Raw genomic sequence first — 18,394 nt, 5'->3', positions numbered from 1 at the left:
AACAATGTAGTGAAGGGAAGGAGAAAAGATAACTCAGATTAAGAGATAGTTTACAGGGAGTGAGATTAAGTGAGATTAAGGTAAATACAGTTTAATAAAAACAAATTTAAGAATCTTTTTTGTCTTCTTATGACACTTTGAAAAGTGTGGTCATTGCCTGCAAATTATTAACTTTTTATATTTAAGCAGACTCATAATAAAGAAGATGCTGAGTTGGTTCAGCATTTTAAACTTATAACTGAACATTCTCATTACTTTTTTTTATTATGGATCATTCCAATCAGGATGTTTTAGACCACAGAGTAAAACAGGTAAATTCACTAGAAAAAGTCTAACTACATAATCCAATTCCAACACTGGATGGCAGCAAAGGAAAACTAGCAGCTGCTTCAAGCAAACTCGTGAGCTTCCACACTGTTGAATAATAAATTTTTTTTTTTTTTTTTTTTTTTTATACACTGTATTTTATCCCACGAAGGGAAATTCTTTCTCCGCATTTGACCCATCCCCTTGGGGAGCGGTGAGCTGCAGCCAAAACCGCGCTCGGGAGGCAGTAGCGTTAAGGGTCTTGCCTAAGGACCCTCACTGGGTGATGTTAACTGCTCGCCATTGATATGGTAATTGCCCCCAGTACCATTGCTCATTCCCCTCCGGGAATCGAACAAAATACAAAATTGTGCAGATTAAACTCGTACTTATAGTATATGCATTTCCTTTAGAGCATTTCCATGTTTGGCATCTATATTTGGTGTGGCTGGTGCAGAGGTAGAACGGTCGACCTCAGATTAAAGTGTCCTTGGGCAAAACGGTGGTGGTTATAGGTTGGAGCCAGTGTTCGGCTGCAGAGCTGCCATCAGTGTGTGAATGTGTGAATGGGACTGGGACAGCAAAGCACTTTGGGCCTTCTAAATAAGGCATAATGGCAGACGAAGTATGCATTATCAGAAATGAATGCACGCCATTGAAGCCTGCACTATCCAACGTGATTTTGTCATACAAAATGTATACCATGCTAATATAACGTGAAATGTAATCAGTACTTTATGTTGGGACACAAGGTTTTGTTTTTTAAAGAGAAACGTGTTTACTATATTATACTTTGCAATTTGTCATACAAAATGTATACCATGTGCTAATGTAACGTGGAATATAATGTGGACTTGGAAGAATCTGTCAACCAAACACTTTGATGGTTTGATGCAAGGCAACCTATTTTTAGGCATCTGACTGGTCAGTTTATAACTTGAATTACTTACAATACAGAAAAAATACCACGTAAGAAATTAGGATTAGCAAGAACAACAGAATAAAAGGTAGTATATAGTAAAAATGTCAGCTTTTTGGGACAGTGAGTACTTCCTGTTTGGAATACAATGGGCGAGGGGTCACTCAATCCGGTTCTCAATTCATTTCATTTTTTCATTTATTTCATTTATCACTTATCAAAAAAAAAGTAAACAAAAACAGAATATACAACAATGCTAGATGTGGTGGATGGTTGCCAAAAACCCGCAAAGGGCTTAACATGTGGCAACCCCCATAAAATGTCTATAAGCTAAAAAATAATACAGTGAATTAAAAACAATACATATAAATCAATACATATTTAATTCATGCACTTACATACTTATATGAAACTAAAAAAGACATACCATATGGAAAAGTCCCATTGTTAAGAAGAAACCTTTTAAAAGAGCTTTTTTAAACCGAGTTTGTGAAAGTTCTTTGAAAGAAGAAGGAAGACGGCTCCAAATTTTACATCCTCTGTATAAGACACTAAACTGTGACTGAGTTATGCAAGAGAAAGGTGCTCTGATTAGACAGGCACCCCGAGTCGGGTATTCATGAAATTCATCATTAAAATTGAACATGTTGGTGAAATGTTGTTTTCCAATAGAATTGACAACAAACAGACCAGTTTGAAGTTGGTCAACTTGATAGACACTCAGGACACTGGCCTGAAAAAATAAAGGTTGAGATAAATGTCGATGTCCTACATTAGATATTATTCTCAGAGGTCGTTTTTGTAGACGCAGAATAGGTTCAAGTTTAGTTTGGTGTTTGCTAGCCCAAGCAATATTACAGTAACTATTATATGGATATATCATTAAATAGTAAAACATAATTGCAACCTTTGTATTCATCAAATGATGAGTTTTACCTAGGATACCCACAGTTTTGGCAATTTTTGTACTAATAAAACCAACATTAGATTTCCAGGACAAGGATTCATCCACTAGTACACCAAGGAAACGAACACAGCTACATTCCTAATTGGAATTGGAAAGTTTAAACCAAGTAGATATCTTGTCAAGTTCATCATTTACAACGTTTTTAAGAGTATCTAAATCCTTATGGGAATAGAATACATTGGTGTCATCTGCAAATAATATTTTAGAAAGTTTAACTGATGTGTTGGGTAGATCATTAACCTATAATAAAAATAACAGAGGACCCAAAATGGAACCTTGAGATGAACCACATAGAGGAAGGAGTGAGGACTCTAGTCCATTGCAGTTTTCAAGTTAAAGAACTTGTAAACCAAAGTAAAGAGTTGTTTTTGATGCCAAGAAGAGCAAGCTTGTCCAAAAGAACTCATAAAAAGCCAGTGGTTTGTACACACATTTAATTAACACTTGATTATCTTGTAAGAAATATTAGGAATCTGGAAAACCTTATATGCACCGTTTAGTACCCAGGTATTTATTTCTGAGTCACACTGGTTGACTTTTAGGCTAAAGATGTTCTGGATCGATTTTAGGTCAGTGAACTGGCTTAAATCGAATTGTTCAATACGAAACAATATCTACTCCAAATGGTATTTTAAATATAGGACTGGCTCTTCTTCCTCTGACTGCTTGAATGCCTTTTGACTCACTACTGCCTCCGCAGGTGATGGACGGAATTTATGTTATTTTAATACTTCAGTTCTGTCACGTCGCGTCAAGCTTCCTGTTGTCTCGTGTGGGGTTTCCTGTTTTGTTTTGAAAGTCTAACCTACCTCTCGTTCCAGACCTTCCCCTTCCTGCTGTGTCTGCTCCCCCCACCTGAGTCTGCCTCATCATCCCTGATCATTCCCACCTGTGCTTCCCCTCCTCATGTATTTATAGCCTGTGTTTCCCTTTGTCCTGTGCCTGTTTGTCATGTGCTTTCACCTGCCAAAGCAAGCTCCTCTCTTGTATCAAGAAATTAAAACCTTAAGCTCTGCATCTGAGTCCAGTCCTGTGTATTCTGCCTTGTCAAGTTTTTTTATATTTTATATTAATTTTTTTGTGTGTCATCTAGACACAAAGTTGATATGAAGTTTTTTTTTATCAGTGTTAGTTTATAAATCAGACTGTATGTTTTTCATGATTCACTCAGACTTTCAACACATTTACCTGGAATCAGAGAAATGCAAAAATTTCAGAAAAACGAAGATTTGAAATCATTTCAAAATGAGTGGGTTAATTTGAGTTATTTTAACATATTTGCAGATTAAAATCAAACTTATCAAACTATTATTAAAACAAAAATAAAACATACATTTTTCTTGGGAAACCAGACCCACTGAATCAAGTGACAGAGTTTCTGCAATTTTCTAGTCCAGGGGTGGGCAACACTTTTGGGGCCCTGAGCAGAACCCTTAAAAATATCTAAAATAATTTCCACACACATTATTAATAAAAAAAGAAGAGAAAAAAGAAAAAGAAAAACCAACTCTGAAATGGCATTAGACTGCTCACGTGAAAGTGTTTTGCCCTCCTCCATCTCTCTTCAGCAACTGAATAATATTCCATAAACAGCAAGTTAACCAGCAGAGAGATTCTTGAAAGAGATTTTAAAAAAGCGGTAAATGGAAGCATACCGGTAGATATCTAAATGCCATGAATAAAAGAAGGAAAAGGCAATGAGAAAGCAAGAAATTTGTTGCCTTACTTCCAAAAGTGCACGAAAACAGGAAAAGATAACAACAGAATCAAAGGAACTTAAAGTGAAGATAAAGAAGGTGTAGAATTAAAAAAGGAAGGAAAGGCAGAGGGAGAAGCAGAAAATGATCATTTTTAGAATGTCTTTATTTTTTTTATGGACTCCATCCCAGTGTTTAGTACTATAATTTAAGTATTTTGTTTATTTTGCTTTCTATCGTAAAACCTGCCAATTTGTATAAAAGGTCAGAAGACTGTCATTTGTTCGTAGAAAGTGTGGGTAACAAATTAGCACATTCAAGAAATTCAATGTTTTTTGTCCAAGTAAAAATAATGTGTTCAACTATTTCTTTACATGTACTGCAAGTCTATATAAAGTGAGACAGTATACTTGAATTTTGCTTTTTATATGCTATCTATGTATTGTAAACTTAAAATTCTCCAATTTAGTCTGACAAGGTATTCAGTTGTATTATGTATGTGTCGCAATGGGGAACATTAGTATACTTACCAGTATACCTGCTATGTTAATACTTATACTCAAGTATATGAATTTAATTTTAAGACCACTACTTTTTGCTAAGGGTATTTTAATGTGATTTCAGGTCTTTGATCCATTCTTTATATTTCTTTATATTGATTCTTTATATTGATGCTGTCTAAAATTCTAAAAAGAAGTTATTCCTATGTAAGGATAAAAAAAAGATTAATACAACTGCTGCAGAGGGCCCCTCTTATTGTTTGCCTGAAGCCCCCAAACTGCTAGGTCCGCCACTGTTGAACTCTATACCGCTTCTTTATGTGCGCAACAGCTGATTTAAAGCTGCTGCGAAGCTTTTGGTTGCCCTGCCAGAAAATAGGAAATCAAAATGTTGCTTGGAAATGCTGTACCGGCTGCAGTGGATCCACAGGGTCACTGACAGATGATTTCATTTCACAGCCTGTCGCCACGCTCTAAACGGATTGTGGAGTTTGCAGCGGTGGGGGGCGACAGGAGGAAGTGTTGAAGTCGTGGTGGTTTGAACATTTCACGGAGCGGTGAGGCAGTAATCTGCTGTGAGGAGGAGGAGGAGCAGCAGCACAGCTGTTTTGAACGCAAGCGCACAACCAGCCGCGGCCGAGAGACGAAGTGTTGTTGGCGGTCTCCGAGTCAAAGGTGTGACGGTCATTTCTCGAGCTCCTCGGTCTCTTCCTGCCGTCTCCCCTCCCTCTCGCATGTGTGAAACACAGAAGTTTCCACCGCGTCTGGCGCACTGATCTCTCACTCCGCACAATGGCGCGCCCGTGTCAGCGCGCAGCGTCGTCGCTTCGGAGCTCCGGTGCCTATGAGACAGGAGACGTCTGAAAGTGTCACCATGGCTGAACGCGCAGCGAAGAAGAGCCTGATGGCTCCACCGGTTGCAGACTGGAGAGCCGCGCCGCAGGCGGGAGGCGGATTGAGCGCGGACCTACCCCGAGGAGAGACCGTGTCAAACGGAAACTGCAGCGTGCCAGACGCCGCGAAGAGGGCTCAGACCGACGCCAGCTGTGAGTCCCCGACGTGGGAGAACGCGGGACCAGACTCTGCTCTCAAACCGATCCCACGACGCAGCAGCCTTATCAAGGTAAGGGTGCTGCCATCAACAGATGTCAGTCCATCACACATATAGCGCAGATGTTATGAAGTAAACACCCTGAAGTTGTGTCAGGCTGCATGGAATATGATGAAGATTGAGAGTTAAATTTAGACCAAATAATTAAGAAGCAGCACATGAAGTCACTAATTGGCTTGCAGATGTTGGCCTATCACAGCTGATCTCCAAATCTCCAACACTGCATGGTTAAGATGCCGCCTGTGAAGAAGCAGTTATACGTCTGTCCTTTATTTGCATCCCTGGCCTTTGGTGCCAGAGCTGTGGAGAGACAGGGCAGCTTATTACGATGCATAACAGATCAAGGAGCAAATAAAATATTTATTTCAATCAATACTTTCTGTTGGGACACAAGGTTTTGTTTTTTTAAGAGAAACCTGTTTACTAAATTATACTTTGCAATTATAATAGAGGCAGATTACTGAGTCGTCAGCATAAAAATGCACACCTGTATCAGTAAGATTATAATCCAAGTCGGAACTAAATCTGACCATTTAGACCTTTGGAGTTATTAAAAAAACATGTCTGATCATTAAGCGGACAGCTTTTGACAGGAATAAAGTTATTTGAGGCTGCAACAGACTGGTGACCTGTTCAGGGTATACCCCACCTTCCCCCAGGAGTGGCTGGGTTGGCTAAGCAACCCCAGTGACCCTGAAAGGGATACAGCGGGTTCTGAAGATGGATGGATGGAAAAAAATTTTAAGACTAACACAGAACCAAGTCAGTAAATGTCCAAAAGCTGCAAAACGGTCTTACAAACCATTACTCTCGTTTTGAAGGTTTTATCCGTGTTATTATTGCAGGCCAGCTCCTTTATCTGTGCTCCTTGAGAAAAACCAACATGGTAAACCACCCGCTGGAGGTCTTGGCTAGAACTAAGTAACATTCATTCGTCCTTCATTGGCTCACTTAAAGACTTCTATGCTTTCAGACTCATTGACTGGGCCTACATGTGTGCAGATGTCCAGCTTATTGGCTGGACAGACATCTGTATTTTTACATCATGTCACGTTGGAAAATCAGCAGTAAAACGAGCATCTATCAATAGTGTCTAATCAATAAAGCATCCTTTGACGTTGTCTTTTTATGGCTTTAGGCCTATGACATGTGGGAGGTCCACTATTGATCCACAGTCGCTCATTGTCCATGAACCTGCTGCCTGCGAGGACATGATTATCTGAACTTGCTTTGATCTGTGTGCGACTGGTCCCCCAATTAGACAAAACAGGAAGTCAGTCAGTTAGCCAATTTCCTCACATCTGTCATGTTGCAATATTGCTGTAAAGTCACAAACAGTTGGTGGTGACAAACCACTTTCAAATGAATGTGCACAGTCACTCACAAACAGGCAAATGTTTCTCACCTCTTTTTCCACACACAGCAGACCAGTCCTGATTCTCCTGTTGCAGCCAATTTATCACGGACAGCCTGAACCGGATCCTTGTGCTTCAAGTTCTGGGATCCTGGATGTAACCAGAAATGTCTTTTAATTCGTCCTGGTTGAGTAGTCCTTATCAAGTTATAGTCCATGATTTAGAAAATATTATAGAAAATACACTTTTTGAAATTCATTAAGGCAATTTATTTTTTAGACCAAGTTGACTGAAAACATAGGAATTTTAGTGAAAGGAACAAACGATGAGATAAGCTTCCACTTTGCTCTTCTAAAATTAGCATGATTCTGAATTTACAGTCTTGAGAAGGTTTAGAGATCCGAGTGAGATCAGGCGAAAACACTTTCATCACTTTCAATGCTGCTCTTGAAAAAATGTCAAATTGTTAGTCGATTGTGTGATAGGGGCACAAACAAAATGTTCAAAAGGTAGATAAACAAAGCTAGTATGAAACCAGTTTGTGTCTAAGTTGATAGAAAAAAGGGTTGCTCACAGAAAGCAATTGGAAAAACCAAAAAAGGGGCAAAAAAAAGCAATTAAGACTGGACTATTAAAAAAAAAACCCTGATGCACCAACGCTCATTTCCCATTAACCATTTTTTACTCTCTCTTCTGCTAGCTTACAGCCCCTCACAACCCCAACCTGACAATAAAGGGGCAACAAAAATGGTGAGCAGGCCCGTACACACCGGGACGAATATTCGCCAGGCGTTATCCGCCAGCGTTTTTCGCCACGTTTTTGTGTTCACACCCAGGCGATTTTCGCTAACGATGAGCCGAGTTAACATGCAACTTCATTCCCTGACATTAGATGGCGCTTAATATAAAACAGAAATACTCCTGTACACAAGGTGGCGCTGCGCAACTTTATGCTTCTTAAAGTCGCTTTTCGCTCAGAAGAAGAGAGCAAATATTTACGCGCTTGTCAGAATCATACAAAGAAAACATGAATATTTCCAGCACCAGTAGCTCCAACTGGTGCTTGGTTCGAGGATTTTTTAAAATGTCCTTCATTATTTCGTCGTGGCAGTGTAGACGCTACTTGGCGTCTATCTTCTTCGCTGGTATGTGTGCTCAGAAAGGCAGTTTGATGTTTGAGCGCCCCCAAGTTGTGTTTTACTGTAACTTCAGAAGCTCCAGACACGTGTGCAAAAGCGCTGTTCTCATTGGTCGTATAGTTTTCGACGCGGCGCGTCGAACCAAAAAAACGAACTTGAGGCGATTTTTAAAAAGTGACGCTTTGACGCGTGGCGTTTTTTCGCGTCGGTGTGCACACTCACATTGGTGCCCTTTGTTTAGTCACGAGGCGTTAAACGTCGGCGAAAATCGCGGGCGAAATTCGTCCCGGTGTGAACAGGCCTTTAGGCTATATAACTGTACAGTTTGAGCAGGATGCCAACTTGGAAGAGTAAAAGTGGGTCTTTAATGCTAGACTTTAATGGAGTCATTTCAATTTATCACAGTAACATGTGGCAGAAACAGGAAACAAAATTACAGTCCATCCCAGCTTGTTATTCCATTTCTTTCTGGGACAGATTTTTTCTATTTACATTATTGATCATGAAATGAATAGTAACAGCTCTAGTCTAAACCCTCTTTTGCTGCATGAAGGATTTTTCCAACAACATGTAGTCTTTTGTATTTGCTTACTTTAAAGACCCATTTCAATAACAATAATGTTTTTGGTGGTTCTTGTGGTTGATTATGGTGGACTTGTATAAAGAAAACTAAGCTTAAAATTGCATTTCTGAGTATCTCAACGAAAAAGCATTTCTGGTTTGACTGTTATTTTTAATTATGCTACAGATTCGCTTCCATAAATTTCTACTGAACTACGGCTGCTCTGTAGAAACGATGTCCTAGAAAATGTCAGTTATTTATTTATTTATTTTAAATTTTGGCTAAAAACACCATAATCATTATTAAAAGACCACAGGGAATTGATGATTGGAGTTGGACTTTAAATTCAGTTCTATTTACCTGGGTTTACAGTTCTATTCTAAATGATCACCCCTTTAATATTTCTTTTAAATATTTCCTCTGAAGCACTTTGAGTTATTTTTGTGCACAAAATGTGCTATACAAATACATTTGTCTTGCCATATCTACTAAAAACACTTAATTTGCTTAAAAAGGAACAAGTATCATCAGCTTTAAAATAGGCTTTTTACAAAACTTTTAACCTAAAACCAAAACACTTTGTAACATTTCCGATAAAAGATGATTGTTGGTTCCAGTAGAGAAGCTTGAACAGTCAAAAAGCTGCCATCTGTTCTGAACTCTGACACCTGTGGGAGACCACAAGAGCGGTCATTCTGTGAGCTTAGAGCGGTCATTCTATGAGTTTGGGTATATCAAGTTATCTCGTAGTTAAAATAATATTCAAACGTACACTAATTCAAATTTGCAGCTAGCGCACAGAGGTTATCACTGAACAGGTTTTCCTGAGCACGCCAGTCAAGACTTTATTCTAGAGACAAAGAAAAAGAGGACAAATCAGTAACTTTGCATCCCCTAAAAGCAGAATTTCTATATGATATTTTTGGGTATGGATCATTTGCAGTATCATATCAAATTGCCACATATCCTGCAATTATTTCTTCCCTTGTAACTCAACAGCATGGTCAACAAACAGACTGGATTTCAATCGATGTGAAAACTCCTTGTGGGAGAAATTAATTTTTCATAAGTGAAGTCCTTGTCTCGGAAAGTTCAAGCTGTGATATTAGCTGGAGGACGTTTAATAAACTTTACTGATTGTGATGGGTTGTCTAATCAAATAAAATGTTTTTGTTTGATTCATTTTTTTTTTTAGTTCTACTACATAAAAATGCTTTGCGATTCAGGGAACTTTTATTATCTTACCAAATCAAATTTACATGCTTATGGTTCGAAATTAGGACAGTTTAAAGCCACAACAAATAGCAACAGTATCAAAAAAGAATTAGATAATAAAAATAAATTTAAATCCAAATGTACCGGTAGATTCTCCAAGAGAAGGATTATTATAGTTTTGTTTTTCTTTTCAATGTCAGGAATATAATGTGCCTGCATGCATTTAGATGATTGGAGCTCAACCATCCAAACCCGAATCTGAAGATATAAAACACATTTGCCAATGCAACAGCAGATTCTTCTGTTTACCAGACAACCTCTACAACTCAGCTCGGGATTCCACACAATGGTACTTTGGATAAACAGGAAACATGACATTCCAGAGTGGTTTTAACAGGAGTCAGGGGTTCATGTCCAGCATGGTATTTGTGTGTGTGTTTGCTTCTTCCTCTCAGCTGATTTAATGAGAGCATTTCATTAGTATTTACCTCATGCTCTTATCTCTTCTGTCTCCTTTTGCGGAGTAAAGGAGAAGCAATAGAGTGGCTGCTGACTTAAAATTGTTTCAAGTGGGTCTGGACAAACAATTGATTTTATTAATTAGTTTTAAATTTGTAGTTTAGGAAAAATAATTAAAGGAAAAAGCAGAATCTTCCATTTTCCCAGCACTCTGCTCTCTTGGTTGTTCTTCTGGGTAAGTCAGCCTGTCCGTCTCTTCCAACCATTGACTGTATGTGAGAACTGGACTGAATGACCCCTCCACCTGGCATTCCAAATAGGAAGTACCAGCCGGTCCAAAAAAGCCGAAATTCCATAGACTTCTACTGTATTGAGGGTTAGTCAGTCAGTCATTATGTTCGTCAGAATTCTTACTTTGATATCTTTTTTTACTTTTTTTCTCAATGATCCCACTTTATTCATGCTATTTTTGCTGTAGCGTAAGTTATTCAAGTTATAAACTGACCAATCAGATGAAACAATAGAAATATGTGGTCTGGCGTCAAACGTTTGAAGTGTTTGACAGATTCTCCCAAGCCCACTTTCAGTGGAAGGGGTGGGGTCTTCTAACATCCTCACTCACTCCTGACCGGAGAGAGTAGTTGCCATAGAAACGTTGATCAATCACTGCTTATTGACGATTTCTGGTTCCAACATGGTGACGTTCGTGTTGTAAAAGAATGGCGACCAAATTGATTTAACTTTACTTGGTCCAGTTCTCTTATCCAGTCAATGCTTTATTTAGTCGCACTTTGATGGCAGGTCAACTCCCAAAGGAATTATTAAAAATAACAGTTTTAATGAAAAATGTTCTGTCTGTTTTTGTTGAAGACAGAATATAAATTGATTAAAATTGGAAATCAAATTTGGTGTGGAAAAAAACAGAGATTTTATTAATAGACCATTTTACCCAGCCCTAGTTTCAAGTTAATATATGATGTAGATGACAATCAGGCTTCTTCTTTCACTTTCAGTTGGTTTTACATACCGACACGTCAAGCTGCAGAAACGGCACACACTTGCACAGACCTGCCTTCTAGTAAAGTAGCTCCTTCCAGCTCTTTCGTTAGTCTTGCAACACACTCACAATTCATGTGTGATTTAGCATTCCAAAAATCTCAAATTGCTTTTCTCATAATCTCCAGTTTGAAAATGTGGTTCTGCCGGACTGTTGGTACATTGCCAGAAAGCAAAATGCAGATAGAACAGTTAGAGAAATATAACCATACTAGCTTTTGCACCTTCTCTTTTTTTCTTCTTCTGTTTTTTAACTTGTTCTCTCCAACAACTGAGCAAACAGATGAGCGCTGAAGGCCTTTTGTGTTGGACAGATTTGTATAAACCCTTTTCTGTTTTCTTTTTATTATTTTTATTTATTTTGTACATTTTGTGTTTTAAGTATATATACACATTCTTTTTCTTAAAGGGGAGGGAGAGGGGGAAAACACACCTTCTCTGATATGCATGTTGGAAGGATGTACAGTATGATGTCTGCATCCTGGATGTCTCATTATTTGTTCGTCTGACTGTGGAAGTAGTGTTGGCCAGGGGTGTTAGCAGGCGGCTTGGGATGATAGTGGTTTGAGTCAGAGCAGCCCTGAGCAGTTGCAGTTGAAATCAGCATTTTTATGCCTTAAACAGCTTGCATCTGCAAAGAGCATGGTTCTGGACAAACAGGGAGGAGATCAGCTTCCAGCCGTAATGAGGCCGAGACCCGGAAGGTGTTTCTGGAAAGAGCATCAGGCGGATTTTACTAAGTTATATATATTTAAAAACAACAACAACTGAAAATAGAGATACATGTTGCAACTTTATCCCAAATACATCAAGGAATAGTTCTTAAAAAAAGAGGAATCCACACTTTGAAGCTGCGGTTAGCTGTCCTGAGTTACCTCTATATTCAAATTTAGTTAAAAGCCTAAGGGAATTTGCATAATTTCTTGGTGCCTGAGCGGCCCAATTTTCCACAGTCCAATGCTGTGCATTTTGGGATAACTGGCGTTTCTAAATTGACGGTTGTTAGGAGTCTGTTTGGTTTCCTCGCTTTCTGCAAGCCCTTTCCATCCTGTAGCCATCTCTGTTTGATATGACGATGCAAACCTCAAGTACCTGGAATGGAAGACTAATAAACAAATCAATAAAATATACAGACACAAAAAACTTAGGGGTGTAACGATTAGTCGACGTGGTCGATGAATCGATACCTACAATCCAACCAGATAGATCTGTCTTTGGCAAGTTTTTAATCAAATCGACCTATACCATTATAAAATTATTTCAAAATGAAATAAATCCACTATATCAATACTGAGAAATATCATTTGGATTGAAGCAAGGTAGGTTTATTGTACTAGAACGTAAAAATGACCAAGTCACAGCAGACAACACACGTGATGCAGCAAAAAATGATCAGTCCATCATTCCAATCCAATGTGTGGAGATACTTTGAATTTAGCAAAGATGTGACCATGCAGTTCTCTAGAATGTTCTAATAATATTCCCCTTGGATTATTTTGATGTGGAAAAAACAGTAGGCTGAACTTTAGGTTTGCCATTATTTCTTGTTTACTTCTTTTTTGTTCACATGTTTAATTTACAATTGATTATCTTGCAAGAATATAACATCAAAATAACGTCATAAATAAACTGAAAAGCTTTTTTGTTGGAAATGATGACTTGCTTTTACCTGAGGAAGCCCCGGACAGTTTTGACTTAGTTGAAGCTGCAACACTTTGTCGAGTTTTCAATCCAACGACCAGTTTTTTTAGATCCCATCCCCACATCACTTTTTAAATTGCTCTACGGGTCATTTGAGAGCGAGATTTTAAATTTCATGAACTGCTCTCTAGAGCTGGATATTTTTCCTGGTGCCTTTACAACTGCAGAAGTAAAACCGTTACTCAAGAAAACCAATTTAGATCCCAAGGTTTTTAATAACGACAGACCTGTGTCCAACTTGCCATTTAAGCAAGGTTTTAAAAAAACTTGTTTTCATTCAGCTGAATGAGTTTCTCTTACAAAATATTATCTTTGAGATAAACCAGTCTGGCTTTAGACAGATTGGTTTATCTCAAAGATAATATTTTGTACCGAGACAGCCTTGTTAAACACAGGTAATGATATCAAGTGTGCCTTGGATTCAGGTCAGATCTCAATATTAGTTCTACTAGATCTAAGTGCTGCTTTTGATACTGTTGATCACCTTTATCCCCCATATTAAGCAGGTGATTAAAATTGTTTTTATTTTTATTTTCATACTGCTGTGATTGTTTTATTTGTTTGTTCTTGTGTTAAGCACTTTGTGTTATGTTCTATATGCAAAGTGCTACATAAATAAAGATTTATTTGATTTAAAGAAATGCATGGACTGGGGAAAACCTTTCCTGCACTGTTTAATCAGTGAATTGGATCGAATCGGATTGTTCAAAATGAAACACAATCGACCAGGAATTATGATATGAATCGAATTGTTGTTGAAAGGAGTCGTCAGAGCCCTAAATAAAATGTTTAAAGTCATCTATCCAAAACATTTTATAAGGATGCACAGTAAAATTTACACAAATATCAAAAGATATTTGCACAAAACCGCGATTATCCACCTCATGATCAAAACTTTGAGCCTTTGCATGCTTGAATTTAAAATGGAGTAACTTAAATAATTAAAGCCATAATAAATATTTCTCTATTATGATTAGCTTTAGCTCAAAAGGTCTGTTGCAGTCATGACATGCATATAAATCTTTATGCTTGTTTTGAAAGTCTGTGAATAGAGTTTTTTTCTGTGCTTCCCATCAAAGTGATTTCTGAAGCAGATACCCCCCCCCCCAAGTTATGATTTTGCATATCTCCATGGTTGACACAGTTGACTGCTCTTGATGTCGGCAGCAGCTGCATTGTCTTCAGTTTGTACATTAGTGACGTTTGTTGGCTAAAACCGTGGGTGCCTATGTTCCAAGATGGCCTTTTCAAACAGCGTCCTTTGCACGTTTCATTTGCGTGGTGTGTGTTAGATAAGTTGCATGTATGCGTGCATTTGAGACTTCAAAGGTCTGAAGCGTCATAGCATCTGCTACTCTGCTAGCCACAAGGGCATGGGTTTATAATTTGACAGAGCAGTTGAGACCCCCGTGAATGCTCACCAGATTTTCCCTTCAACCTAATTCCCTTACACTGAGCTGCTTACAGGCTGACTTGACCACACAGTGCTTTGTCTGCTCTATTTATCTTTAATGCGCCGACATCTGCAGCACAACAAACAACTGTGAATGTGACATTCAACGCTCAGAGATTAGATTTAGCCACATAGAAACAGCTTCAACATTTGTCAACCATTTTGATTAAATTTAATTAAAGGAAGCACCTGGTGATGTTAACCTTTAGATTAAGTCAGAATTGTTACTGCCAAAATATATTCTTCTTCTTTATTTCTTTGTGAAAAAGACAGTATTGCCTTTATTATTGGAAATTCCTTTTGTGAGATGTGCGGCTCAGCTGATGTAAGCCTGGGTTTCACTCATAACGAAACTCATTTGGTGTTAGGGCTGCAGGATATGAGGAAAACTTGCGATTAGTGATCAATATTGCGATGATGATATAACTTATGATACATGAACAAATGGCAAAACAACTAAATACATAATTTCCCTTTCATTGCAACAGTTTAATTTAAATAAGACTCAAAATACATAAAGTGCTGAGCAGGACTAACTACAGGTGTGGGTAATCAGCGCAGCATAAGGTGACCGATAATCCAGAAGCACGCAACGGTGAACGTAGATCTGCAGGGAAAAAGACGTGGTGGGATGAGGATGGATTTAAAGAAATATGGAGCAAATATTACTTTTGATGGAAAGAACATCTTTATACTTGGCAGACCTTTTACACCTCCCTTAATTATGAACTCTCATTGTAGATGGATGAGTAGAAGTAGAAGTAATTGTTTGTTCGCTGCCCGATTGACCTCAGTTGAAGGTCAAACCATGACTCAGAATTAATTGGTGTGGTACTCTGGAGGATCACAGCTGTTTCCATGGCATTCTGCAGACCTGTCCAGTGTTCCACAGCAGCCTAATGTTGTCTGTTTGACACAACATTTTATGGAAAATTCCTTCATCATTTAGTGTCCTTCTGCAAAATAAATCACTCATATTTCTGAATAAATGACCCCCTAACCTTGGTAGTGTTGGGCTCCAGATTAAGAGGCTCTATCCCGTTTGAATAAATCATCTGCTGCTGTTCAGTGACAAGGCCTCAGGCTATGCTCTTTTCACTTTCAGATTTTTGGACCATTTCTTCTTTTCTCTCACCCAGCAACAGTTTATTTTTGTGCCAACAATTTAAAAAATGTCAATTACGTCTCCACAAAGCGCCAGTTTGTGTTTGTGCCTTCACACTCAGCGCTTAGCAGGTCGGTTTGAGGCACAGAGACGATCCTTATCATTTATCCCGAATTTCAGTTTCTGTAAACTACTATGGCTCTGTCAACAGCAACCTCGCTCTGTTTGTGTTGTTTCAAAGGGCGCCCGAGTCTGGATCACAGGTTCTCGCCTTCTTTTTTTTAAAAACTTCCTGGGCTTTGCTGTCTCATTCCATACATCTGTTGAGGTTTGGATGGTCGATCAGCTGCTTCCAAATATAAAAAAACAATTTGTCCCCCCCCCAACCTTAAATATCAGTGTATGTGGTTTAAGCATCACACTGTGAGAAACAAAATAAACTAAACTCTGTAGAAAACCAAACAAACTACACTTCTAAACCAATAATTCACAATATTCCTCTTCCTCCAGCGGTGTTGATCTTAATTTCCATCTGTTTATTGCACTTTGCATTTTGAAGGCAGTAGCGTGTGGTGTTTTCACTCAATCTTTTTTCTTCACTCTTTATCCATCAACACATTTCTTCATTTATTTATTATTGAAGTGCTGCTGCAACTAAAAAAAAAAAAAACTTCACAAATAAACCATCTATAGGCTTATCAGCCGCTTTGATAATAGACCCACTCCACCTAACGTTATGCTTTTCTTGTTTTTAACATGTTCTTGTTAAAAAAAAAAAATTCCAAAGATGGAGCACATGAAATCTTTTGTTATTTCTTTAGTCAAATCGTTGTAAATCAGGAGCAGACGAAAACATGAGGTCAGAAAAAGGGCGTATTTATGATGTAGAAAATACACTGGGGGGGGGGGGGGGGGGGGGACCACAAGCTCCCAAAAGGGGCGGGGTTGCTCCATGCCAACAGTCTCACCCCAACTCGGAGATGAATTTCTAATATTCTACAGCAGCTCTGCGAATAAACTATGTCCTGAAATAACAACACAGGTTTATTGATTGTTGGTTAAAAACAGCACAATCATATTAAAAGACCACTGGAAACACTTTTGAGCTTTAAGACGTTTCAAAATTAACTATTCAAAACTAAAATGATTGACACAACTTTAGTATATATAGTGTGGTGTAAACTCAATATTTTATGAGATAGATTCTTAATTTAATGTAACTAAAGATGAACCTTTTTAAAGGATGGAAAACCTCTTATTTTTCTTATTTAGCTAAATCTAAAGGCCATTGTTGTTATCAAATAATTTAAATAATTGCTAAAGAAGGTTATTTTTCATGTGCACCCTGATCCTTGTTGACGGCATTATGTATGCATTTCTCATGCATAGCTGCTTTTGCCAAGCTTCAAACATCTACTTAACACTCACCTTCATAAAAACATCTCTTTTCCTCTACTTTCATGACTTTTTTTTTAACCTTGAAAGAAATGAGAACATGATAACCAAGTAGTAGGAACATATCATCAAAGACGTGATGATGGCACGAAGTTGTTTTTACTAAGCCAAAGCTGCAGCAAAATCCAACAGTGTGAATGCTTGGAGACTGAGCTGAAAGTGGTCATTAAATCATTTTTTGGCAGAAAAAAGCAAAGGGAAGCATAAATTGGTAAAGCTTACAGAAAGATAGAATTCTTAAATATTCTGTCTAACTCAAATTTAACCACATGCATTTTGCTCTGCCCACATAAAATGAAAATTTATCTCAATTCTAGTTATTTCTTTTCTCCACCTTTTCTTTTGCATATTTGTTGCTAAAAACTGACTGGAAAGTTTTATTAAACCTTTTTTTTGTTTTGAATCATACCCTGAGGTCTGTTTCATACCATCAAATAACCCATACTAAATGAAGAGTTTTTGAATGATGTGGGTTTCACACAACGTTTTTCTCTCCCCTCCCTCTAATTGCTGTTCTCGGCTCTGAACTAACTTACAGGAAACTCTGCTATGGGCTGATGAGCTGCTTCCTGTTTTTGAAGAGCAGTGGTGGTTTGGAGACCCTCCTTTCTCAGATTTACAAAAAAACCCGCCTCTTTGACAGACAAATGCACCACCGAAATTAAATGAAGTAGATGTGATAGGCAAATTAGCTGTTACTTCATGTGTGTGAGGCTTATCTAATGTTTTTTCTTTACAGTGACTTTGTTGTTTTTGTCGCAAAACAACAATCAAAACTCTATTTTTGCACTGAGGCAGTAACCCACCTGTGACTTATTGGGTGCCATCTAGTTTTATCTTGTCAATAGTATTTGTTCAGAGTCCACAAGAAAACATTGACGTAGGTGTTGCTTGGTGGTGTGTCTGAGCTTTCTCACACTCCAGCAGTAATTTATGCTGCAGGCCAACATAGGTGGCCTCCACTCCTGAAAACTAAATCCTGCCTGCAGAGTGAGCATCCCAAAGGATCATGGTGTTGGACTGTTACTAAAACAGCTTCTGACGCGTTCTCACATGAATGAATACATAGACAGAACCAACTGCTATATTGCTAGACTTCTTCCTATTGCTTGCCTCTTGCAGTATAAGTTTTCCCAACCTGCATACATCCCAATAGTATAGTGATGGATGGGAAGGGATTGTGTTGCCAATGCAAGAATGTGGATGTGTATTTTTTAGACGAAGAGTTTTATGTATTCTGTTTGACACTGCACTAAAAAAGTGTAAACTGAATATAAGTGATGGGTGGTATTACATTCTACTTTTCAACCCTCACCACTTATGTATGTTGTACATTGATTTAAGGCAGGGTTGTCAAACTAGGGGTTTCAAAATCCAAAACACAGCTAAAGTCA

At 38.2% G+C, this 18,394-nt stretch overlaps 1 protein-coding gene across 1 annotated transcript in view; it reads left to right on the top strand.

The window, feature by feature from the left end:
- Window positions 1-4,792: 4,792 nt before the first annotated feature.
- The window catches only part of LOC101171092 (inactive phospholipase C-like protein 2), a 37,366-nt gene continuing 23,764 nt past the window's right edge, over window positions 4,793-18,394 (top strand). Inside the window, exon 1 of the mRNA XM_011480861.3 lies at window positions 4,793-5,512. Within this exon, the coding sequence (XP_011479163.1) occupies window positions 5,234-5,512 (279 nt within the window). The 5' untranslated portion in view covers window positions 4,793-5,233. The remainder of the gene's footprint in view (window positions 5,513-18,394) is intronic.

Source organism: Oryzias latipes, chromosome 11, assembly GCF_002234675.1.
Source record: "Oryzias latipes chromosome 11, ASM223467v1".
Classification (NCBI taxonomy): domain Eukaryota; kingdom Metazoa; phylum Chordata; class Actinopteri; order Beloniformes; family Adrianichthyidae; genus Oryzias; species Oryzias latipes.
This window is presented reverse-complemented; position numbering and strand designations above follow the sequence as displayed.